Source organism: Cornus florida, unplaced genomic scaffold, assembly GCF_030987335.1.
Source record: "Cornus florida cultivar Cherokee Brave unplaced genomic scaffold, ASM3098733v1 CherokeeBrave_3.0.0_Hap2_Chr03, whole genome shotgun sequence".
NCBI lineage: Eukaryota > Viridiplantae > Streptophyta > Magnoliopsida > Cornales > Cornaceae > Cornus > Cornus florida.
In genome coordinates, this window is record NW_026775573.1 from 9,053,436 (window position 1) to 9,078,143 (window position 24,708).

General features: G+C 34.3%; 3 protein-coding genes across 3 annotated transcripts; 2 read left to right on the forward strand and 1 right to left on the reverse strand.

Annotated features, from left to right (window-relative positions):
• Nucleotides 1-1,690: 1,690 nt before the first annotated feature.
• Nucleotides 1,691-19,172, forward strand: LOC132299357 (notchless protein homolog). Its single transcript, XM_059795903.1, has 13 exons — nucleotides 1,691-2,200; nucleotides 3,244-3,325; nucleotides 3,452-3,541; nucleotides 5,333-5,458; nucleotides 6,729-6,856; nucleotides 6,945-7,144; nucleotides 8,475-8,538; nucleotides 10,480-10,590; nucleotides 13,211-13,348; nucleotides 16,199-16,341; nucleotides 16,428-16,482; nucleotides 18,391-18,447; nucleotides 18,540-19,172. The coding sequence occupies exons 1-13, from the start codon at nucleotides 2,042-2,044 to the stop codon at nucleotides 18,621-18,623; spliced, it is 1,437 nt and encodes a 478-aa protein (XP_059651886.1). The 5' UTR covers nucleotides 1,691-2,041; the 3' UTR covers nucleotides 18,624-19,172.
• Nucleotides 19,173-19,447: 275 nt separating this feature from the next.
• Nucleotides 19,448-22,942, reverse strand: LOC132301066 (1-aminocyclopropane-1-carboxylate oxidase homolog 1-like). Its single transcript, XM_059798355.1, has 4 exons — nucleotides 22,609-22,942; nucleotides 22,412-22,493; nucleotides 20,000-20,321; nucleotides 19,448-19,690 (listed from the first exon to the last, which is right to left on the reverse strand). The coding sequence occupies exons 1-4, from the start codon at nucleotides 22,940-22,942 to the stop codon at nucleotides 19,448-19,450; spliced, it is 981 nt and encodes a 326-aa protein (XP_059654338.1).
• Nucleotides 22,941-24,419, forward strand: LOC132301067 (uncharacterized protein At3g28850). The gene is given in 4 exon segments (XM_059798356.1): nucleotides 22,941-23,015; nucleotides 23,703-23,954; nucleotides 23,956-24,133; nucleotides 24,136-24,419. Coding segments are annotated over 4 exon segments (744 nt in total). The 3' UTR covers nucleotides 24,375-24,419.
• The last annotated feature ends 289 nt before the right edge of the window (nucleotides 24,420-24,708 follow it).

A 24,708-nucleotide genomic window follows, 5' to 3' on the forward strand; every position in this document is an offset into this window, starting at 1 on the left:
AAAAATTAGGTTTTTGAGTTATTTTGGTCTTTATTTATTTATTTATTATTTTTTCTCAAAATAATTGAACCAAGGAGCGGTTAAGGCACTGTTTGGCTGTCACAAACAGTGCCTTAAAAGCTTTTTTGGACCAAAAAGTAAAAAAATAAAATTAGAGAAAAGTGCTTTTTTTTTAAAAAAAAAAAAACTTACTTTTTTTAAGTATTTCTACTACATCATATGGTATTGTATTGTTTTGATTTTTATAATTCATAATAAATATTGTATTGTTTAAAATTTTTATATGATATAGTCGTTAGGAAAAAGTTAAAAATACAATTTATTAAAAATTTAGAAAAATATTAAAATTTTTTGAGAACGAAAATGCATTATATGCAATAACAAAAATTTGAAAACTCTAAAATGCTGATGTGGTTATGAAAAATGTTATCGTGATTATTAAAAAATGCTGATGTGACAAATTTAAAAAGCCTAATTCTAAACATTGGTAAATTTTTCAGTTCAAATGAGAAGACCATGGAAAAAAGGAGTATTGGCTTAATGTAAGAAACAACGGGTAATTATATTATTTTAATTACTAAAATTTAAAAGTGGAGCCCTTGAGGTTAAATGTGGAGCCGAATATCAGTTTCATACATTTCGACCACTTTTATTGTAAAATTAATAATACAAATGTTTTAAACAATATTACTGCCAAATGAATTAAAAAGTGTTTTAATTGTTAAATATTTAAATAAATTAAAAGTGAAGTAGACCCAGTGCAGTCCCTTCGGGCTGGTTGGGTCGGGTTTACGGGTTGAATTTATTATTATTTTTTTTTTTCAGAAATATATATATATTGTGTATATATATATAATATATTATTTTATATGTTTTATATATAGGGAAAATTACATATAAATGGAGTCAAAGTTCCATATTTACTTAGAGGCTGAGTCAAAGTTTCATATTTCTCTAAAATGGATTGCTGAGGTGGCACATGTTTTTTTACTGTTTATAAATTGTGGTGTCTAAAATACCCTTCCGCGAAAGTACTATTTTTTCTTCGAAGGTACTACTTTTTTGAACTGAAGGTACTACTTTTTGGCGTCCAGGTACCATATTTTTTAAACACCCGCAAAGGTACTACTTTTTCTCCGAAGGTACTACTTTTTTGAACTGAAGGTACTACTTTTTTATTAGGAAAGGGTATTTTAGGCACCACAATTTTCTAAACAGTAAAAAACCATGTGCCACCTCAACAATTCATTTTAGAGAAATATGAAACTTTGACTCAGTCTCTAAGTAAATATGGAACTTTGACTCCATTTATATGTAATTTTTCCTTATATATATTTGATTATATTATTATAAAAAAACAAAATATTTTTAGGGCAAATCATTTCAGCCTCCTCTATCGCCTCCATCTCTATTCTCTCTGAACTTGCCCTCTCTCTCTCTCTCTCTCCCTCCCTCCCTCCCCAACTGCAAACTACAAAATCTCAAGAATCAGAAGTTCAAAACTTTTTTTTCTAAATCAATTATTGATATTCTGAAATGATATGCCGATATGTGAGAAAGAAGAGAGAGGGAGGAGAGAGAAATGATATGCCGGTGGTCATTTGGGTTCTGTGAGAAAGAAGAGAGAGAGAGAGAAAGAAGCGAGAGGTGAGAGAAAGGAAAAAAAAAAAAAAAAAGAAAGGAAAAAAAAAAGTGGGGTTTCGGGTTGGGTTCGGTTGAGCCTAAGTCCAATCCGAACATGAACCCGATTTGTGAATCTAAAGTCCAAATTTCAAAATTTCGGGTTGGGCTTGAGTTGGACTGGGTTAACCCGGCCAAGTTGCAGCCTATGGGTAGACCCATCTAATAATTTCTCTTTGTCGTTTCCGTATACACCACCAACGACAACCTTCTCAAAACCCTTTTTGCCGAAAAAGCTAAAACCCTAATCGTTTCACGTCCACTCTCGCAGAGGCTGCGATTGAACGGTGGCGTTTCAGGAGTCACTTTCAGAGGCCAAATCCTATTCTTCAAATACTTGAACCTCAATCTCCAAACGATTATGGCAACAATGGAAGTCGAAGAACAGAGAGAAATGGACAACAACGTGATGTGTCTATTGACGGACCCAGAAGGGACTGCACTGGGAGCTCCTATGTACGTTCCACAAAAATTTGGACCGAAAGAGCTTCAACAAATGGTCAATAAGCTTATCAATAATGTAAGCTTCGCAAATTTGCTTCAATAAATGTCCAAAATCTAGTTTCTTTCATTTGGTTGTGTTTTAAAAGAATTGGACGAAAATTAGTTTAAAGTTTGACCTTTTTACTTTAAATTCAGAATTCAAAGCATCAAATTCATGCTTCCAAACGTAATTTCACTATTTTTTATTTTTTTATTTTTGAAGCAAACGTTGTTATTTTCTTATCAGAAAAGCGTGAAAAATAGTTTTGATTCTTTTTGTTTAACTTTATTCCATTGCTAAATAATGACCCAATAACAAAAATGAAGTATTTACGGCAAACAACAATAGTCAAGTTTCTTGTTCTATTTATTTTATAATGTTCTGCCAAATTTTGGTTTCCGGAATTATTTGTTTTAGTTTCAACAAAACTTTACCACAAATATATTTTGATCCAAATTGTAAAATCATTCAATCTTGATATACATATATACTCATTATATATTGAATTTATTCAAAACATCCTTTGTTTTTTTTTTTTTTTTTTTAACTCATGGAAAAATTTCACTCCAGTTGGTTCTCAACAAATTTGGCCAATTGGTTTTCCCATTTCGAATTTAGATTATGGTTGCAAGTTTATACATTATTATTATTATTATTATTTTCATCAAATGGAGAGAAAAGAAGTGTGACAGAATCATTATAATTTGATACGTTTTGATAATCTGTGAAAGGTGTGACAAAATCATTGTAATTTGATATGCTTAGAAGCCTTGGATAATCTGTGAAATTTGCATTATTCCATTATGTATACCTTGCCACAATTTATTGAAAATTTATTACTGTGAATGCATTATTTATAGAAAGTGGAAATCCATAACAATTAATTATATATATTTGATAAAAACCAAATTCCATGGGATATCTGAACATGCCCTATTTTATATTTTTGGGGCTGTAGTTGCGGTAACAGTAGAGATGCTTGTGTCTTAAGTTCTTAACTTCCATGAAGATAATCAGTTATAAAATTACCAAAAAATTTAAATAATTAGTGATAAAGCACTTGTTTTTGGTTTATTCAGGAAGAGAAGATGCCTTATGCTTTCTACATATCAGATCAAGAGCTTATTGTGCAACTTGGATCATATTTACAGAAAAACAAAGGTTAGCAGAAGTGGAACAAACTTAATGTCAGCATTCCAGCTTACTCTTTTTGATCTATTGGTAAAACTAATTTAGCATGGCATCGGATTTGTTGAATAATGAGGCTCTGGTTGAACATTTTTGCAGTTTCTGTTGAGAAGGTACTGACAATAGTTTATCAACCGCAAGCAGTTTTCCGCATCCGTCCAGTTAATCGTTGTTCTGCAACAATTGCTGGTATGGGATTTAGATTTTCTCCGTATTGTGAATCTAAGGATGATCTTGTGAATAGATACTTTCCATTTGTTTTCAACTTTTTACTTCTTGCTCTTATTTTATTATTTTTTTCTTTAACATGGAATGCTAATTTTGTTGGCTTGGATTGATTGGTATTCAATTTTTTTTTTCCCCATGACATTAGATTGCTTCAATGAAGTGTGACCATTTTAAAGTTGTTTAGTGACACTTATTGTGGTGGACCGGTGGTTCTTGAAGTGGCCATGATCTATTGTGTATGTTTTGTTGATTCAATTACTAAACATGTTTCCTATCCCCCAATTTTATTTTTTGGTTCTCAAACAAAGGATGCCATAGATTTTATCGTGATTGCCCGACTTAGCCAGTTTCTACAAATAAACTGAAGATCAGCCCCTGGAAGTTGTTTCAAACCTATGATTTAGGTTATTATTTGATTGATGGATCCATAAGGGACATGTCATTACTTGCTTGGTTATCCTCCTATGGATGTATAGAGAGTAACTTGTACTTGCTGGTATCTTTGACACCTTCTATGTTTTCGAAAAGGACAGTAAGCTTGTAAATTTAATTATCTTCGAATTTTTAACATTTGCAATTCTTAAATTTTCATTGTAGATTGTCTTGCTCATATTGGGTTTTGAATGGATGTTCATTTTTATTGTCCCACCGTGGAAATATATTTCAATAAAATCCTGATACTTGTTAAGTGGTAAAGTACAATTTTAGGAAACCAAATACAATTTATGCATTAAGATGGTGATCCCATGCTAATATTCTATACACTTGCATTTATAAAGTGTGGACCAATCCAGAGAGAGATTATAATTATCTTAAAATTAAAATAATTATCTTGGATCCAAATCTTTTTATGAATTGGTGAAGTGTTGTATGGGGATTTGTGTGTATAAAGAGTGGACCATTAAGAGAGAGACTATTGTTCAAATGAACTATCTGGGATCTGTCTAAAATGGTGATATGCTTGGGTGAATTGGTGATGACTTGCATTGATGTAAAAGTCCACGAAGAAAATGTGGTGTCAAAACGGGATATAAGTGATTGATCATCAACTATTAAGTGTGATCGTTGGAACTGAACTTAGTAGCTACGAATTTTGTCAACATTTATCAAGGTTCGAGTGTGATGTATTGTTGGTGGGTTATATTTTGTGCAATAAAGCATCATTGAGATAACTTTTGTATAAATTTGTTTGTTGTGGAGACACAGAAAATGACTTCCATTCATCATGAGATGGTGAACTTTTAATTGCTAGGAGGTGGATGGGGCCCTTCTCAAAGAGAGAAGTTAAGAACAAGGAACTTGTAAGGAAATTCAAACTCCTTGTAATTTCACAATTTACAGAGTATGATACCTGGGAAAATTAGATAAGTTAGATAGGAAGAAGTTCTATTAGAAATGTTTTTAAGTTTTGGTTCCTCTGTTGCGTCAAAATTTTCTCTCACCATCGGCAACCTTGCCACCACAAAGAAGTCAAGCTGGATTCCTCCCTTTATTTATACTCGTCAACTCATTAAGTGATACAGGAAAATTAGATAGGAAGAAGTTCTATTAGAAATGTTTATAAGTTTTGACTCCTCTGCTGCGTCAAAATTTTCTCTCACCATGGGCAACCTTGCCACCACAAAGAAGTCAAACTGGAACCCTCCCTTTATTTTTACTCATCAACTCATTAAGTAATATAGCTATCACTAACATGTACATTGTTATTGATTTAACATACTTTGAATCTGTTTAATGCTTTTGTCCCTGCAGGTCACACAGAAGCTGTACTTTCAGTTGCCTTTAGTCCTGATGGCCGACAGTTAGCAACTGGTTCAGGAGATACCACTGTTCGATTGTGGGACCTAAATACCCAGACACCACTGTTCACGTGCACAGGTTAGGGTCTTTGATGCTAATTAGTTTCTTACCCTGTTTACTCTCTACATAACTGCAGCATTATGGCCCACCCAAAAAGTCATCAAAAACTAAGTAGATGAAGAACCTTTGCAAAGGAGGATTGTTAAATTTTGCAAACATCTGATGATTATGGATTGGCTAATGTATATAATATTTATTTTTTTGATAAATATGTATATTATGCTGCATCTCTTTATGCTGATTGTATGCCACATGGATTTAGATTGAGTGTAATAAATGCCAAGAGAGTTATATCCCCCTTTCTAAATGCTGGATTTTTATGAATATCAACTAGGAACAAAAATGTTGGATTTGTTCTATCATTTGATTATGGGAATTATGGTTATTGACTTTTATAATACTTAATGCAAAACTACATGCATACAGCTCACCTGTATTGTGTTGCATTTTACTGAAAGCATAACTGCTTCAATTGCTTTTTCTGATACGTTAGATAGACTTAAAAAACAAAAAGGAAGGATATTCTAGAGAGCAGGGTAATTCCATCGCATGCTACGGTGATAATATGTAAATGTTGCTGCTAGTGTCATTACCTTTCTATTCCTGATATTCTGAATAAAAATATGGTGCTTATGTAATGTCCCTGATTGTTTGTTTATTGGCTTCAATGGAATCTTAAGCTCTTGGTCAAAAGCCAACCTATGTTATATTTTAGTTCTTGGAGGAGGGGAATGTATATCTAGTTTTTCTGTATTCTTTCGGCTTTGTTTGCTATCAATCCCATAACAGGGGTATGAATCCCATAACAGGGGTTTGGTTTGTAATTTCTTAGTCATTCAGTTGTTTTGCTGCTATCACATACTGCATAAATTTCCACCTATCATTTCAGAGTAAGGATCCTGTGCTGTTACAGAACGGTGCTGTAACAGCAGAGGGTCTCAAGTCATCTATTCATGTGTGCACACATCTTACCAAATGTTACAAGTTGCATATTCCCAAGATTTATGGTCAGTGTCCTTTTTTCCCCTTCTGGTATGATGAATTGTCTTCTCAGATTGTGGTTGACAACTTTTCAATTGTGCAACTAATATAGTTGAAATGTACAATACTTTAATGAACCTAATGAACGTGGTTACACACGTTCTATTGTCTATGGCAGATTGTTGCTTCAGATGAGGGTTGCTAATGATTTTGTTACTTAAGGATTTTATGGGAATGGCCATGAGGATGGCTGCTGTTAATGTTGAAATGGTACCAACACAGGCGATTAATTTTGTCATCCTTTCAGGGCACAAGAATTGGGTTCTTTGTATTGCATGGTCACCAGATGGTAAGCATCTTGCTAGTGGAAGTAAGGCTGGAGAACTTCAATGCTGGGACCCGCAGACTGGGAAGCCATCAGGCAACCCACTCATTGTAAAGTCCTCATATTTGAATGGCTTTTCTTCTTAGAAGTCTAAAAGCAATTCCTGAGGCACTAATAGTTGGAATTACCATGTTTCAGGGTCACAAGAAATGGATTACTGGCATATCTTGGGAACCAGTACACCTCAAATCTCCCTGTCGACGTTTTGTAAGTGCTAGTAAAGATGGTGATGCGCGTATATGGGATATTTCATTGAGGAAATGCGTTATTTGTCTTAGTGGCCACACACTTGCAGTAACTTGTGTGAAATGGAGTGGCGAGGGAGTTATATATACAGGGTATACATTCTATTGCCTTTTGAATTTTGCGAAGAATACTTGTTTTATTAAATTATAGTTCTCAAAAGCAGCGTAATCTATTGAAGCGATGTAATTCAATGAAGCATATATTTATATACATATTTTCATTTTCTTGTCTTGCAACAAAGATCTATAAGCTTTACCTGAAGAACTTGATAAATCTGTCCTTTTTTTTGAATGTCAAGACTTGCAAAGATGATGTTCCATTTTCAACCAAATTTTTGGTCATAATTAACATGAATTCATCGTCAATCTTTGATCATTTTTTATTTTTTTATTTTTTATAATCCATTATTGGCTTAACATCTCTGATGGAATCTGAAACTTCAGATACTACACTGTCTTATTCAGATCAGAAATTTATGTTAAAACATCTCTCTCTCCTCTGAAATATGACATACACAGAATATTCATTTTCATTTCCCATACTGCAGTACCTTGACCTTATATTGTTTGTATTCCATTCTGTAATTGAAAGCTAATTGTAAGCCTAGTTGATTTCTCTTTACATGCTCCCTTTTATAGATGCATGATTTACAAAATTGCTGTTTGGTGGTCCAACCAATATGTTTTTTGGTACATTGTTTTAGTAATTCTATTGACTGCTGGCCTATTAGTCAGAGGAAATTGCCCCGTGTCCAAGTTTATCGCAATTGGGAAGGGTGGGTTTGGTAGGGAATTGTTTCTAAAATTTTTGGTTGGCTGATGTGTTTGTTGCTGAAATTTAAACTACGAAACACTCATTCATTTTGTGTGAAGAGAAGTATGATTGAAGGACAACATTCTGATCAAATAAAGAAAAAGGAGGAAGTACAAAAGGCTATGTTGGACCAGAACGAGAACAACAAAATAAGCAAGCATTGAAGACCATGCATGCAGAAATGTAGTATACATTACTAAGAAATTTTCGAAAAAACTTTTCCTGAAAAATGGTCCTGATACTGATACGTTCTTAATGGGGAACAAGAAGCTTAAAATTACTGGAGGGGTCAAAACATATGTCAAGCCTCCTTTCCTCTTTTTTCATTTGTATGTGGTCCTATCAAGGCAACTATCTATAGCTGCCCTTTTGATTCAAATTTAATTCAGAGTAGAACACCATATTTGTGATTCAGCCGCTGATTTATAGATGAGTACAATATGATCCTATTTTTATTGTACTTGTATCTTTTCTATGAAATTTTTTTATATGCCTGCGAACTTTTTTCTTAGAGAGTTTAAGTCAACTACAATTTATTTTCTCACAGTTCTTGGCAAATCTTTAGCATCTTCCAGATTGATATAATGATATCTTCCTCATGTGCTGCAGATCTCAGGATTGTACAATAAAAGTTTGGGAAACTTCACAGGGGAAGTTAATTCGTGAATTAAAGGTAAGTACTTGCATATTTTGGTACTTATGGTTCTAATGGACTCTGTTTTTACTTGTCTGCATAGACTTGCTTGTTACTGGTTTATTCATTTAATTGTTACCACTATGAGTAATATTTGTAGGTTCTTGGCTTTTTTGTTTTGGCCTTAGAGGGTTTTGCTGACTTGACTGGTTAAGAGGAAATGTCCCACTACTGTCATCTAACTACAAATGGCAACATACCTCTTCATCTGCTCATCCTTTTTATGAAATAAGACCAAAATTTCAGAATAAGCACTTGAGTTGTCCCCCTCTCTATTAAATTTGCACAATACCCATATTTTTTTTTTTCTATAATACTAAATTGCATGACATGTTGGTTTGTCTGCATTCCATTTGCACATATTACTCCTCGTTGGTATCACACATACATATATATTGGTATGTCATCCAACTCCTCATATATTAGCACCTAAAGGTCTATCTTGCCCACCAATGTCAATCTTCAAGGCATTTTTATGTATATTATCAATGAATGTAACTAGGTGGGAAAGGTATACTTTCCAACATAAATTATTTATGTTAACAACCATCTACTCTAAAAGCTTATGCCATTTGAGAGGGTATTACTTAAATATTTAAATTGTCTAACATGTCCCCTCACGTGTAGCCTCTTTTTGGGTCCAACATGTGTTTCAATTTTAATCATCAGGGTGATGGTGAGGTTTGAACTCGAGTCCTTTTGGCTCTGATACCATGTTAACAACCATGTACTCTAAAAGCTTCAACTATTAGAGAGGGTTTAACTTAAATATTTAAATTCTCTTAACAATTTGCGACTGCCACATTATTAAGTTTTGCATCATTTGGTCGAGGGAGTTTTTATGGACTTGAATCTAGCCAAGCCTATTTCTGCAGTTAAAGGGATATATAACTGGATTGCTATTCACTCTGTCAATTTTAAGTTGAATCTGAAGAATTTATTGTCATTTCCTTTGCCTTTTTCTCCCTGTGGCTATAGAATGTCTGTGATCTTTGTTTGAATTTTGCTATATTTTGTCAAATAAGAAGCAAAATATTTTCTTTTTACATTATTACATAAAGCATAACCAACTGATATAATTAATGAAATATCCGAACACCTCTTGTCAAATGTTTGTCATCTTTGATTTTGCCAGTTTTATTGTCACTTGGATATGTATTGCATCCTTTAAGTTCAAGGTTCGGCGGATAATAATGTTGCCAGAGTGCAATATCTATTAACATTTAGGTTGCGCAAATGATTGCAGTGGCCAAAGATGAACATACTGTGTTATATTTTTTTTTTTTTTTTTTTTGATAAATAAAAAATTTTATAAAAAAAACACTCCAAGGGGGAGCGGAACCCAAGAACAATACAAAAAGCCACTCAATCCTTCAAAGAGGCCAAAAAATCAACAATTTCCTCCAAAGATCTATGATCTCTCCCTAAAACCCAACAAAAAATAGTGGAAATAATCGAGAATTTAAGCACCGAAATCGACATCGCCTTTCCTTCAAAATATCTCCTATTCCTTTCAAGCCAAATGCACCACCATACACAAAGCGGTGTAGCCCTCCACGCATCCTGACTGTGAGTCGCCACAGGGCAACCTCTCCAAGCCTCAATCAACCCTCTTGTAGATCTAGGCATAGAACATACTGTGTTATATGTTATTGCATATTCTCTCTCCCCCCATCTCTGTCTTCTCTGTTCAATTGATAATATATTGGTTATCCAGCTTTTCCTTTTGAGCTTCTTCTTGGGGAAAATATGCCCATCACATTTTCAACGTATTTGTAGACTTGAGATGGTGAATGGTTTTTTGTTCCTGTGCTTTAACTTTGATAATTAAGTCATTTGTTTCTTTACTATTCAACTTGCTGACCTTTTCTTCTTTCTTGTTTCTTTTTCTTCCCCCTCCATATTCTATGTTGCATTTAGGGCCATGGGCATTGGGTTAATTCCCTGGCATTGAGCACTGAATATGTTCTTCGGACTGGAGCTTTTGATCACACCGGTAAACAATATTCATCTCCAGAGGAAATGAAGCAGGTAACCTTTTTTCATTTTAATTGTTGAACAAAGCCTTGTGATTCTAGTCTCTTGTGAGTAAATTTTGGATTTGCCACATTGCCTTGTATTGTCATGCCGTTTCCCCCGTATACTTGTGCATTTAAATATATTTATTGATTTAAGATAATCATCAACACCTTCATTTATGTGCTATCAATCTACTTTTGGGTTCTGAAAAATGAACCTTGCCACACCATTTCTGTATATATGATCAGCCATCAATAAAAAAAAATTATTTCTAATCTACTGAGTGGTACTAATACTCCACCTACCTTCTACATAGACTTATTCACTAGTGCATTTATCTTTCCGTTCTCCAGATCAGAAATAGAGCATTATTTTCTGAATTTTTATGCAATTGAGCGGATTATCTCAGTTTCTCAATTCTCCGCGTTCATTAAAATTGAGTTGGATATTATTTTCAAGATAGCCGGTAGCATATTCGTACTAAATTAATACAAGTGTAATTTCCTTTGTAACTTTGTTTTATAGAACTTCAGTAAGTGAAATCCATGTTCAAAATAACAAGAGAAGAATTTTGATTTATTTTTCCAGGATTTTTTATTTTTATTTTTTATCATCCTCTTTTGTTTGTGAGAAATCCTCGCTTTTGGTGTGTGGCATTTTTTAGAATCCTTCCTAAAGATATCTGCGAGTACTGCAGTTTACGAGTTACTAGTATTGCAACTATTTAGAACTTCAGTAAGTGCTGTTCCTGCATAAGCAATTTCTCTGGGTTCATTAAAATTGAGTTTGGATATTATTTTTAAGATAGCAGATATCTTTAGGGAGGATTCTAAAAAATGTAATACACCAAATTAATTAGCCCTAGGGTGTTATGCTCCCTGGGAGGGCACCTCTATTATGAACTGGAACACCATGATTCTCTTAACTGATATGTCAAACTGTTCAGAAGATTGAGATATTAGATGGATGGAAAATTGTTGTTATAATTATTTTTACCTTTTCTGCAAACATAGCACTGCAACATTGAGAGACATTGAAAAAGGATGTCAGTTACAAAGTCAAACTAACTAGATCTAGGGTTTTCTATTCTCGGAGGAGGTCTAATGTTCAGTTTTAAGCCATTTCGTGAGAAAGGTGAATAGACTCTTGGTATTTATTATGTTTCTAGGGGAGAACATGCATTTACTGTGTGTGATCTTTGCAATCACCTTTGTTTTTATGAAGGAATGTGCTTTTATCATGTTATTATTATTATTATTTATTTTATTTTTTGCAAACATCTTTAAGGTTTTTTGGGAGTTCTTAACCTGTCCTCGAGTTTTAAGAAATGATTTGTACTCTTGGATCTGTTTCTTAATTTTTATTCTGCAGCGTTGTTACACTTGTACCGGCATTATTTTTATTGGAGTTTCACTAGATAATACAGTTTCATGATTTGCAACTCATGTCCCTTCAGAGCACTCCCCTCTTGGTCGCCTTTTAATGAAATATTGCTAATAAAAAAAAAAAAAATGATTTGCAGCTCATGATATTGTTCATAAATTAAATTCTACTGGGAATCACATCTCAAATACATTTAATCTAACATTTATAATTTGAACTATAAACATATTAAATTTTTAGTGGAAAAACTTCATAGTATGAGTACTTAATTGATTCTGCTGAAATTTTGTACAAGTTTGCCCAATATATAAAATTAGTTTTCTCTTCTTTATAGTTTTGAACAGTAGTAGTCACGTCCAACCTGTAGTAATACCATGCATCAAATCCTTAAGTTCCTGAACTTTCATAGACAACCAGGAGCCTTATAGCCCAGTTATGTCTGGTGGATTCCCAAGCGATTAGGTGTTGTTGATAACTCAATTGAGCACTCAAGTGTCAAAGAATAAAGTGTGTTTAACTCAATTTGGATAACACTTAAAAGAATAACTTTCACTAAAAATGGGATAAAATTTTAAGTGATGGGACCTTCACTTACTATTGAACACTTAAATTCAAACAACTATCAAAGAAATTCATGATTTATAACTTTTCTCCTGAATATGATTTATGTTTAGCACTTAAAATTTCTTAAAATTTTGAGTCTCAATTTCAAATTTTGTCAAACAGCACCTGATGTTCATGGTCTAAGTTCAAGCCTACTATGGTAATTTTCTGTTTAGCAGAAGTATGAAGTCCTTGTGATGAATATTGATCCATGTTTTGATACGTAAATTCCAACATATCTAACACTGCTATTTCAATTTTCTAGACATACCAATTCAGAACTAGTTCTGCTTGGATGTTCCACTAGTTTCATTTCATAGAACAAAATATAAAGATAATGGATAAATAATCTAATAGAATAGGGAAGTTTAGATGGCAGGAATGAAAGAAAAGGCCATTGCATATCAAGAGCTCAACATGCGTAAATTGCATTTAGTTCAATTCTTTTACATAATTAATTCCAATATAACATTTTTTTTAGTTAATGGACAAATTGTGGAATCAATGATACTAATTGTCATTATCCATTTTTTATCACATTCTGTTTTAGGTTTCCTTTGTGCTCTATTTTCTTCCTTCCCTTTTTTTTTTAAATTTTTTATTTTTTAACAAAACTGATTATGTATCCTTTTTGTTGCTGCTTCAGGTAGCTCTGCAAAGGTACAACAAAATGAAAGGTGATGCCCCTGAAAGATTGGTTTCTGGTTCTGATGATTTCACCATGTTCCTCTGGGAACCTACTGTCAGCAAACACCCCAAAACTCGAATGACAGGCCATCAACAGGTACAAGTATTTAATTGTTATGCCGTTTTCTGTTTCTAGTTGCAAAACAGTTGTCTATCTTTGTTCATTGGAAGTACAACGTTACTTTTTGCTTTTCTCCTCTTTTAATAATAGTAACCACCATTTTGTTATCTTCTTTTAAGAATTCCGCAGCTATATTCTTTTTTTTTTTATTATTAGAAACCAATCTTTATAGAAATAGGGAAATATGCTGAAAACAAGAAGGTAGAGAAACTACTCCCAGAATCCAGAAGCTGACATACAAAGTACAAGAAAAGGCCTCCTAACATTGTATAATATGTTCCCAGTCAATAAACTTATCAATAAAAATAAAAATAAAATATGCACCCTGTCAATAAACTCAAGGAGGGTTACAATGTAATTCTAGAAGATGATATTGCAATATCCTTCCTCTGTCAAACAATTAGCCTCATTTTCTGATCAAAGGACCCACTCTGTTTCCATGTGTAAGGTGGAGGATGTATCCACATTGTTATCAACCAATGCCATAGTGTCATGAGGCCAAAGTATAAAGGCATAAAGCTACCCAACCAGCATTGATATCTGAATCCACCTCAACCATGCAGTGATGTGACACCTTGGAGAGGCCCCTAAGTCCCTTTAATATGTAATAGCAAGCCCAAAGCCAGCCGATTTAGAAAAGGCCAAAGTAATATTTCCGTTGCAACGCTTGGAAAGTCTTCTATCCCCCAACATTCCTAGATTTCCCTGCACACTTGGTCGAAGTTGAACTTCATTCTCCTAACCAAGTGTGAAAGGGCAACTTTGATAGGCTTCAAATAGGAGCTAGAATTAAAGCAACTCCTAAAGGCTTTTGTGACAGAGGCGCAACCCGCATATCCTCTTCTTGAGAATGCTTGTATTCAAAGATTTCTGTGTTTCTTTTGCCAAAGCACCCAATTTATAGCTGTTAATCCTAGCTCTTTTGCCTTGAGAGAGTTACCAAAAGTTCCAAAATGGATCTCAAAAATGTATTTCCTATACTTATGGAGCAACCCCACAAAATCCAGCCAATTCAAACTGTCCTTGCCACAAAGCATTTGAACATGGGTGGTAAACCAAGCGATGATTAATAGTCTTATGATCCCTTAAAGAGATGGTTAATAGTTTTATCATTGCTTTTACTGAGAACAAACAATAACTTTGCATGCATTGTGCTTAGCCTCTCGCTAGTATAAGCCTTCTTGTGGTAGGCAACAAGGCAAGCTTGGGAATTTGGCCTTTGAGATAATCCTATCTGCAGGAAGCCAATAACAAAAAAAAAAAAAAAAAAAATAATAGAAAGAAAACGCTATCTAGGAAACGGGATAAAAATCTTTGAATGTAGAAAGTGAACAGGAATTAGAAGAAAATATATTGCTAATGTTTAGAAATCAACCTTTTTCATCCTGGAAAAAGAATTGATTAAAACATCTTTGCTAACGAGATGAAACCACTGCTCTTTATGTAGCTTCTTTTAATGCTAAATCTTGCAATGTAGTGAGAAATAGTTTGTCTCTCCATCCATTCAGTTCTCACTTTATTAGGTGTAACAGAAAACATCTATGGTTAATTTGGTCTTCATCTCATCCATTGAACAGACCAGTGTTGTTAAAGGCGCACCTAGGCACGTCTAGGCTCGAGGCGCAGGTCTAGCGCCTGTTGTCATCCCAGGCTCACTGATGTTTACTAGGCACGCACCTCGGTTGCGCCTCGTCCTATTTGTCAGGCACGCCTTGCTATTTTTTTTTTTTTTAAAATGATTATTCTATCTCTTAAGCCAAAAAGGGTACTTTTACCAACTTAATTAACAAATAAGAAAGCCTAAGCATATGAGAGAAGGAACTTTTGTTCAAAAGAATAAACAAATAAGAAATCCAAGATCGAACATAGAAAGAGTGAGACTGTGAGACCTACGACAAAGCCATGTCAGGTCTTTCTTCTTCTTCTTCTTTTCTCCCTCTTTTCTTCTCTACTCCTCCCTTCTCATCTTTGTTTACTTCTCTCTCTCAGTCTAGTTCTCTTCTCTCTCATTTTTTTTTTTTTTTTTTTGAGGCTTTATTTTTTCTCCTTTTTCTTCTTTAACACTCTCTCTCTCTTCTCATCTACTTCTCTCTCTTCATCTACTTCTTTTGTGTTTGCGTCTCTTTTTTTTGGCTCTATTTTTCCCTTTTATTGTTAACAGTTTTTTAATAGATTTATTTCTTTTTGTGCTCTGTTTTGCCATTCAAGAAAACAAATTTGTGCTTTGTTTTATGGTTCTTGAATGCTTATATAATTGATGGATATACTTTTTTATATTTGATATTAATTTTTAGAATATTGATATTATTTGTGAGGTATGAATGCTATTGTGGTAGTTTAAAATTTCAATTGTGCGCCTCACTTCACTCAGGCGTGCACCTTGCCGTGCGCCTAGGCTCCAAAGGACTTCTAGCGCCCTGGTGCGCCTTGAAGCCTAACACTGGAACAGACTAAGTTGTATAACCATAGTACATTCTGCGGTTATTTCACCACTTCAAGGAAGGATTTTGGTTTCCTATTTACTTGAATTGCATTATGTTTAAAAATTGGTTGAGAGAGGGATGTTATGGCAGGTATTTGTCTATCCTGTTTTATAGAAAGCATCATCCAAGCATTACCTGGTTGTGCAAAAAAATTTCCCTCATCCAAAATATTGAGTAATGATCTTGTACTGGAAAGTTTTTACCATAAATCAAGTTCAGTTATACTACGCATGTAGTTATAATGTTGTATAGACACATATATTCCAAGTAAATGTCATTTGTATCTACTGCATTCTTTCTTGAAGCTCAGCTGGTGAGACTTAAACTTGTTACTTTCTTCCAGCTTGTGAACCATGTTTACTTCTCTCCTGATGGACAATGGGTGGCAAGTGCTTCATTTGACAAGTCAGTCAAGCTATGGAATGGTATCACAGGAAAATTTCTTGTCGCTTTCCGGGGCCATGTAGGCCCTGTCTATCAGATAAGGTTTGAATTTTTTCTACCATGGTTGTGTTATTGTTCATGTTTGTTCTATTTCTATAGCTAATCATTGTATTTCATGTTGTGTGCAGCTGGTCTGCTGACAGTAGATTGCTTTTAAGTGGGAGCAAAGACTCGACACTGAAGGTATTTTCTAGAGCTTGCATTTGTTGTGGTTCTATGTGCCCCATGACTCCCATTGCTGATGAATCATTCTTTGTTTTACGCCATAGCATTTGAGGGCACAAGTTAACCTTTGAGGCATTATAGAAATAATAAAAAAGGGTCATTACGTAGTGGTCCCTGTTAATAAGTGGCTGGGAGGGGCAGATTAGACATAGACCTAAACTCTAGTATTAATTATTTGGACAAAGTGGCTACTCTCAGAATTGGAACTACATTCTCATATTTTACAGCCCATTTTGCCACAGCACCAGGCAATCGCCGTTTATGGAAGCAATAGATATAGCTATTTATTTGAGTAATCACAAAAAATGATGATAAAAAGAAATGCAAGTAATATTTTTATGACAGCCCTAATGACCCCATAGATGTCATGTTAACACACCTATCTTAAGTGCTACATAGAACAACAAAGTGGACCTCATTTTGAGCATTGAGAACATGGAATTGAAATTTCTTCGCGCATTTATAGGACCTGTAACTAAATTTTGGTAAAAAAGTTGCATTCATCACTAACTTGCATGGTTGAGTTGGCTGTGGCTATGGCCTAGGAACCAGACATGTTGTGTTCAGCTCTTCCCAAGCTTACACGGCTTATATAAATTGTAGAGATTGTATGCATTTGTAGGTCAGATTTGACTTGAAATGGGCTGGGGACACCCTTGTATTATCGAAAATTGTGCAGTTTGAATTTGTATTGGTCAAGGGCACACCCATTTATGAAGTTTTTCCATCAGTTAAGAGAGAAGAGTTATTTCTTGTTTGGATAACTAGGTACAGGAAAGAATAGGATAGTGGTAACTCCATTTTATGGGGGAAAATAGAAGAGAGGAAAGAAATGACATTTTATGTGACAAGAAGGGGCCCCATGGAGATCAGTTGTTATAGAAACAGGAGGCAAAATTCTTGTCACTAACTTCCAAATCCTTTGACCATTATTTCTCACTTATGAAAGGAAATGTTAAGTGGGTTTCCTCTTAGTCCTAACGAAATTTGGGTCGGGGTATAACTTAAGTGGACTAACCCAAGCCCAACCCGATTCTTATCACTGGATTGGACAATGATTTGTACAATTAAGGTTGGACTGAAAAACTTTAACCCAAACTTATTTTGGGTTGGGCTTGGGTTGAGGTTTTGTCATCCTGAGTCCAACCTGAACATGATTTTTTGTTATACATTTATAGTCTTTAAATATATAATATAATCGTAATCAACTTTTTTTTTTTGTCAGTTCATCATTATTATTTTTGAATCTTGATTTATTGTATACTAATTCTTTGGAGTTTGGAACTTGAGAAATCGTTTATAATATTTTATATATTTACATTTTATATTCAGTTTTTATAATCTTTTATAAGTAGGAGTAACGTAATTGATGTTAATCCAAAGGTGAACCAATTTTCAGCCTAACTTCTACAACCGGAGCTCAACCTGAGTCAAAAGTTGAACGTAGGTTGGGCTTTGACTGGGGGGTGGGCTTGGGTTGAAGGTTTTATATGTTAGGATGAGCCTCGATTGGTTTTTCAACTCGCTCGAGTTGCACCCCTAGGTGCGGGGGTATTTTTTCTCTTTCACATCTCAGAAGTCCAAACCCCCAATCCAAACACTGGGAAGGTCTAATATTTGCCTTTATATTTCTTGGATATCACTTGGTTTCTTCTCTTGATTAGGCAGTAACTTAAACAATTATGGAGTCCTCACCTAACTTCTGTGCAGTATGATAGTATCAAAAAAATTTTATCTGGAGATTCGTGTTTGAAGCCTTTTATGGTCGATCAAGTGGTCATTATTCATCAACTTATTGCAAATATGCCTTAATCTCATTAAAGGACATGTAGTTGTCTTTAAATTTGAACTCGTTCTGCTTTCCAGGTTTGGGATATCCGGACGCAGAAGTTGAAACAAGATCTTCCAGGTCATGCAGATGAGGTACTTACCCCTCCAAAAAAGCCACTTCACACATATTTTTTCAGAATATTTTGATTAATTTATCCGTGTTCTTTCCAACTGGGTTTTTCCAGGTTTTTGCTGTTGATTGGAGTCCAGATGGTGAGAAGGTAGCATCCGGTGGTAAAGATAGAGTTTTAAAGCTATGGATGGGATAGAATATACAAGGGAGACAAAAGGTACATGCAAGGGCATGATCCAAAGGAGTTTCATTCAGTGGAGTTCTGCAGCCTCCATCACGAGTTGGCACCGTATACAATACCGTTGTACAAGTATGGCATAAGAACATCAGAAGACTGAAAAGGAACATTATAGATCGGCTTCGTGGGTGGTCAATGGATGGGCTCTCTTATCAGTTGTGCTAGTATTCTGGGTTCATTTCAATTTCTTCTGGTCTTCTGCAAATTTGGTCGTTGAAAACTCCAGTTGCACTCTTTGGGTAACGTTGCAATTATGGGCTGAAGCTCTGGATTTGCTGTCTGGTTGGAGGTAAAACGCTGGCTAATTATTGCTTTTATGCGTATTGAGAAGATTATGATTCTCTGTTTTTTTTTCTTTGTCAAGCTACAGTGACTGTGTTTATAGTGATTCTAACATCTGAAGCCCAGTTTTATATTCCATGACAATCATAGATCAACAAACATATGGCATGGCTTGCATGTTGTTTCTTTTGTTTTAAATAATAATATATTAGTTCTAATATCTAATTAAGGCCAGTTTATTTTGCTTGATTTATTGCTAGTGTAAGATGAATGGAGAGGAAGATTGTACTGTAACAAACAGGTTCTTAATCTGTAAAAAGATCTTCACCAATGCTTAACCTTGACAACCAAAGTCCCTAACAACACAGAATATTAATCTTCACAGATATTTTGTTACTAGAGAACTTATTACAGATTGATTACAGATTCGATCAACAGTAAAATTAAGCAAATCCATTTATTGTGCAGTCTAGTCTCTGTTACTACTAGCAATTTGCTCATCATAGCTTGAAGAGAGGAAGAACTGAGGAATTCTGTCCAATCCTCACGGCGGCTAAATCCGTGAACGGAACTTGCTTGTATATAGGTGGATTGTTGTCCGATACAAGTTCCTTTATAGGTCCATACTGCTTAGATATATTCTTAGAGCTGGGAGAGAAGAAACATGCAGTTGATATCCTTGGTCCAACTGAACGAGTCAGTACTCTGTGCTCCACACTTTTGAACTTATTGTTGGTGATAAGCTTCACATGTAGAAAATCAAAAGGAAGAGAAATATCAAACAAAAAAAACGATAAAGAAAAATTGGGGTATGTATAATAATAGTAATGCATATGCATTGTATACATCTCCGGGAAAGAGAGATCAAAGTTAACGTGGGTAGATTTAGTAATATAAAATGTGATTTTTGACTGACGTCTATTCCTTAGATAGAGAAATAAGATTTATTTAGGCGACCCATTTTGTTATACAAGACTTGAACCCCGTCCCGTGTATGTAAATGTTTTAAGGATATTGCATGACTAATGAACAAGTAATTCATTGATTTATACCTGCATAAAATCCCCAATGTTTACTAGAAGAGCTCCTGGGACAGGGTGGACATCAACCCAATGATCTTGATGAAGAATTTGAAGGACAAAAATGGTGTCTTGAAGGAGAATAGTTAGAAAAGTCAGGCATGTGTGTTGGCTCAAGCGTTTAGTCAGCTCAGGCTGTGGGCAAAATGGGTAATAGTGGCACACAAATATTGTAGTCTTCATGCACTCTGTGCTTACCAAATGGTCGCTGCTCAGTCCTAGAGCTTCTGATAGTAGTTCACATAGTTGCTCCTTCAGTTTGATTATGCATTTCATGTACTCTTCCACTTCTTTTCTGCAGAAACAAAATTAACTATTTGTGGACTTCACCTGGAACACTAATAAATTAATGGAGTGTGTGCTGATATAAATTGTAATATATTCTTCCTTCGTAATTATTAGTCGTTATATATTTATTAGGAAAAATTATATTTCAGAAAATGAGAAAAATACAATCCAAGTAAATAATCTTTTATTTTTTTATTTTTTTATTCAGTACTTTGATTCTACATTGAGAAAGATATATATAATTAGGGTAAATTACATTGACCTCCTTTGAGGTTTCTTCAATATACATTGATCTCCCCTTTTATTTGCTAAATTATACTGACTTCTCTTGCAGTTTCGTCAATATACACTGACCTCCCCTCTTATTTGTCAAATTACACTAACCTCTCCTGTAGTTTCATCAATATACACTGACCTCTCCTCTTATTTGTCAAATTATGCTGACCTTCTCTGAAGTTTTGTCAATATACACTGACATCTCTTATTTGTCAAATTACACTAACCTCTCCTGTAGTTTCAGCAATATACACCGACCTCTCCTCTTATTTATCAAATTATGCTGACCTTCTTTGAAGTTTTGTCAATATACACTGACATCTCTTATTTGTCAAATTATATTGACCTCCCCAATCATACTTGTCGGGATTGTAATTATGTTTTTGTCCTTATATATATTACTAGTATATTTTATTGCAATAAATGTGTTTTCCAAGGGTAGAATTCAAATTTGAAAGTTACAAAATTACTGACATCAGCATTTTTCGTCATTGATGAAAGTGTTTGTTATTTACATAAAAATCTTAAGAGAGGCAAGTGTATTTTGGCAAGTAAGGGGGGAGGTCAACGTATATTGATGAAATGACTAGAAAGACATTCAATACTAATTGGACATACATCAGGGAAGGTCGGTGTAATTTACCGATATATTTATTACCTTCATGAAATATCAATAATAAAATAAAAAGATATTTACATTTACCTCCCCGTTGAATGCCTAAATAATAGGGATCTCATCTCTAGTTTAAAAAATGACACCTCTAATTTAAAAAATGACACTGACCTCCCCTCTAGTTTAGGTTCGAAGAACACAAACCTCTTATAAAATTTGACACTCTTTTGATACCATGCTTAAAATTTACATAAAATTCAATTATGACCTTACAAAGCTTAAAAAGGTATTTTTGTCCATATATATATATATATATATATATATATCTTCATGATTGATACAATATATATGTGTATATTATTGTAAATACAAATGCAGTAATGCTAATATGTTACTGAGGCCTACCACAATACAGTAATGAACTTACATTTTAGTTTCAAAGATTGGACTTCAAAAGTAAAGCTAAAAAGTCTGTAAGATTTTTATTACCCACATAAATTACATAATATGCACGTAATATACTGATTTGCTCAAAACGGAATTAGGGTTGCAATGAAAACATGTCGTCTCTGTTATAAAAGTTCATATTTTTCCGTCAATTTTGTATACTTATTAAACAACACGTTTAAAAGTTTTATGTGTGAAAAAAACTAATTTCAGTTTTTGGCTAGTTATCTTCGTATAAATTTCAAATACATATAAAATTATATAAATCAAAAACACTAATTGATAATCACATTATGTATATGTTTGTGCGTGTATTAATTATTAACTTTTCCTTACAAAAAGCTCATGCAAAACATAGATACAAAATTTTTGGGAAAAAAATTTAGTTACAAACATAAACTTTTACTAAATTTCATACGATATATGTCGTCATAACCCATATCTTCCTTTATCTTTCTTATTCAATTTTATTTTTTTTAATTTTTGAAGAAGAAGAACGTTGAAGTATTTAGAACCTTTGGTATGCTTCTCCTAACAATTGTACTCTGATTTTTAATTTAGAGAAGTTACATTTTAATACATGTGTCCTAGAATTTCTACCTAGTATTAAACAAGTGTTTCAAAATTATGATACAATCGGCAGCAGTGGACTTGCATATGCAAAATATACGAGAAACAGAAAGTGCTCCCTCGTAGATACGCTTTGACAAACAATATTTATTTATTTTTTTTTAAAAAAAGAACTTTGCAATGTATGATACCTGAAGACTGAAGGTAACACATTCGGGTTCACCATATCATCTTTGATAATAAAATTTAATGAATCCCTCCAATTTGCAGCAGCTTTGGATTCATGGAGAAATTCATTGCTGTAATATCTCACACACACTTTGTGTTCGATCACGGCTATAAAACTCCATCTTTGTCTCTCCAGGTTGCTCATGGAATCTTCGTGTACCTTCTATCATCCCATCCATTACACTATCTGGTACTCCATGATTGACAAGTTGAAAGAACCCCCATGTTTCTGATGCTTCACGGATTTCATTGAAAATCTTGTGTCGATGTTGGCCATCATCTTCAAACCCTCTGAGGTCTATAATGGGGATTTGGTGTGTGGTGTTTGATGAGTTTTGAAGTTTCTCTGGAGGGTTGATGAAGAACCTGGGGATGTTGACAATGCCAGCATCCACGAGTCCTTTAACTCCAGCTTTTGTTTCGTCGAATTCGTTCACTTCTTTTGCCCAATTGTAATCTCCATCAATGGATTTTTCTGTGGTTGAGACTTCCATGGATTCTTCTATATATGCAAGTGAAGATGTTGATGTTGATTGCATGAAGGGTGAGTGTATTTCTATAGATATGGTGTTAAGACAATAATGGATATTTAAATTAATATGAGAAAGTTGCAAAGAGGTGTTCATATTTAAATATTCATGTCAAGACGTGTGCAGCTGCTTGGTCATAGAATTGTTATATATACACTACTCTATAAAATAATTGTATTTTAGGTCGAGTGTTAGGCCGCGCCCTGCCCCTTTTTATTTATTTATTTTATTTTTTATGATATTATACTAGTAATTTTCCCCCTTTCTGGTATAAAAATAAGGGTAAAATGTAAAAAAAAAACCCTTAACTATTATGGAATCAACAATTAATTCACTGAACTATTAAAGTTGCAATTAACTCCTGAATTATGCATTTTTGTTGCAAATAGTCCCATCCGTCACTGCTCCGGCCATATTCGTCACTATTCCAGTCAGATCTCACCCTTAAAGTGATCATGTGATTGTCACGTGACATACACTATAATTTTAAGGCAAAAAAGCATAAAACTCCCCTCAAGTATTAGGAATCAGCATTTTACCCTCCTGAACTACAAAATTAAGCAAGTCAATTCCTCAACTATCAGAAATGATCAGTTTCACCCCTGTCTGTCCTTTCTGGCTCATTTCCGGTACCAGCATTGTACATTTACAAAAATGCCTATTATTAACATTTAAAAAAAAGCAAATAAAATTAAAATTGTGAAATACCATCAATACCCTCAAGCAATTATACGGATCGGTCTTCTCTGCTGGGAATTCAATCAAGGGAAAGGTGAAAAAGCTCTGCAGCATATTCGAATCCACCAAATCCCTAACATCAGTTCTGGATGAATTGCAATCGCAATTACAATCGCCTACCAAATTGAAACCCACCAAATCGATCGAATTCGATTCTAGGGTTTCTTTGTTCATGACCAACCCTCTAATTCGATTGCCGGGTACTGAAGATCGAATTGTCGTCTATTTCACCAGTTTGGAGGGGAATTCGGAGGACATATGAGGATTGTTATGCTGTGAGGATGATATTGAGGGGATTTAGGGTTTTCGTCGACGACTGTGACATTTCCATGGATTCAGCTTATAGGAAAGAATTGCAGAGTGTTCTGGGCAAAAAGAATGTGACTTTGCCACAAGTGTTCGTCCGACGGAAGTACATTGAGGTGCTGATGTGATCAAACAACTTCATGAGGTTGGTGAATTGGCCAAAATTCTCAGTGGGCTTTCGATTCAAGAACTTGGGTTTGTCTGGAAGGGCTGTGGGGATGCCAAGTTCATTCCGTGCTCGAATTGTAGTGGAAGTAGAAAAGTTTACGACGAAGACGAAGACTAGTTGAAGAGATGCCTGGAGTGCAATGAGAACGGGTTGATCCGGTGTCCAACTTGCTGTTCTTCTTAATAATATATATATATATATATAAAGTACAAAAATACATATATATACGTATATATTATATATGATAATATAGATATATATAAAGTACAGAAATACACACACACACACACACACACACACACACATATATATATTATACACCATCTGACTTTAACTTCTTCAACTTTGATGAAGTTTTTTTTTTTCCTGCACTTGGAGAGGGGAGCAGTTGCAGTTGGAGACGGAAGAAGAAATTTTAGGCTCAATTTACAGACAGTGCTACAACCGTCACATTGCAAGGGTAATTATGGAATTATATTAGAAAGTAAACTCACGCGCTCCATCTGTTGCCAAAATG

Coding starts and splice junctions, on each gene's coding strand:
- LOC132299357 (XM_059795903.1), top strand. CDS start 2,042: ATGGCAACAATGGAAGTCGAAGAACAGAGAGAAATGGACAACAACGTG. Junction 6,857..6,944: donor CATCAGGCAACCCACTCATT/GTAAAGTCCTCA, acceptor ACCATGTTTCAG/GGTCACAAGAAATGGATTAC. Junction 16,342..16,427: donor GGCCCTGTCTATCAGATAAG/GTTTGAATTTTT, acceptor TGTTGTGTGCAG/CTGGTCTGCTGACAGTAGAT.
- LOC132301066 (XM_059798355.1), bottom strand. CDS start 22,942: ATGGAAGTCTCAACCACAGAAAAATCCATTGATGGAGATTACAATTGG. Junction 22,494..22,608: donor AATGGATGGGATGATAGAAG/GTACACGAAGAT, acceptor ATGAATCCAAAG/CTGCTGCAAATTGGAGGGAT. Junction 19,691..19,999: donor ACATTGGGGATTTTATGCAG/GTATAAATCAAT, acceptor CTACATGTGAAG/CTTATCACCAACAATAAGTT.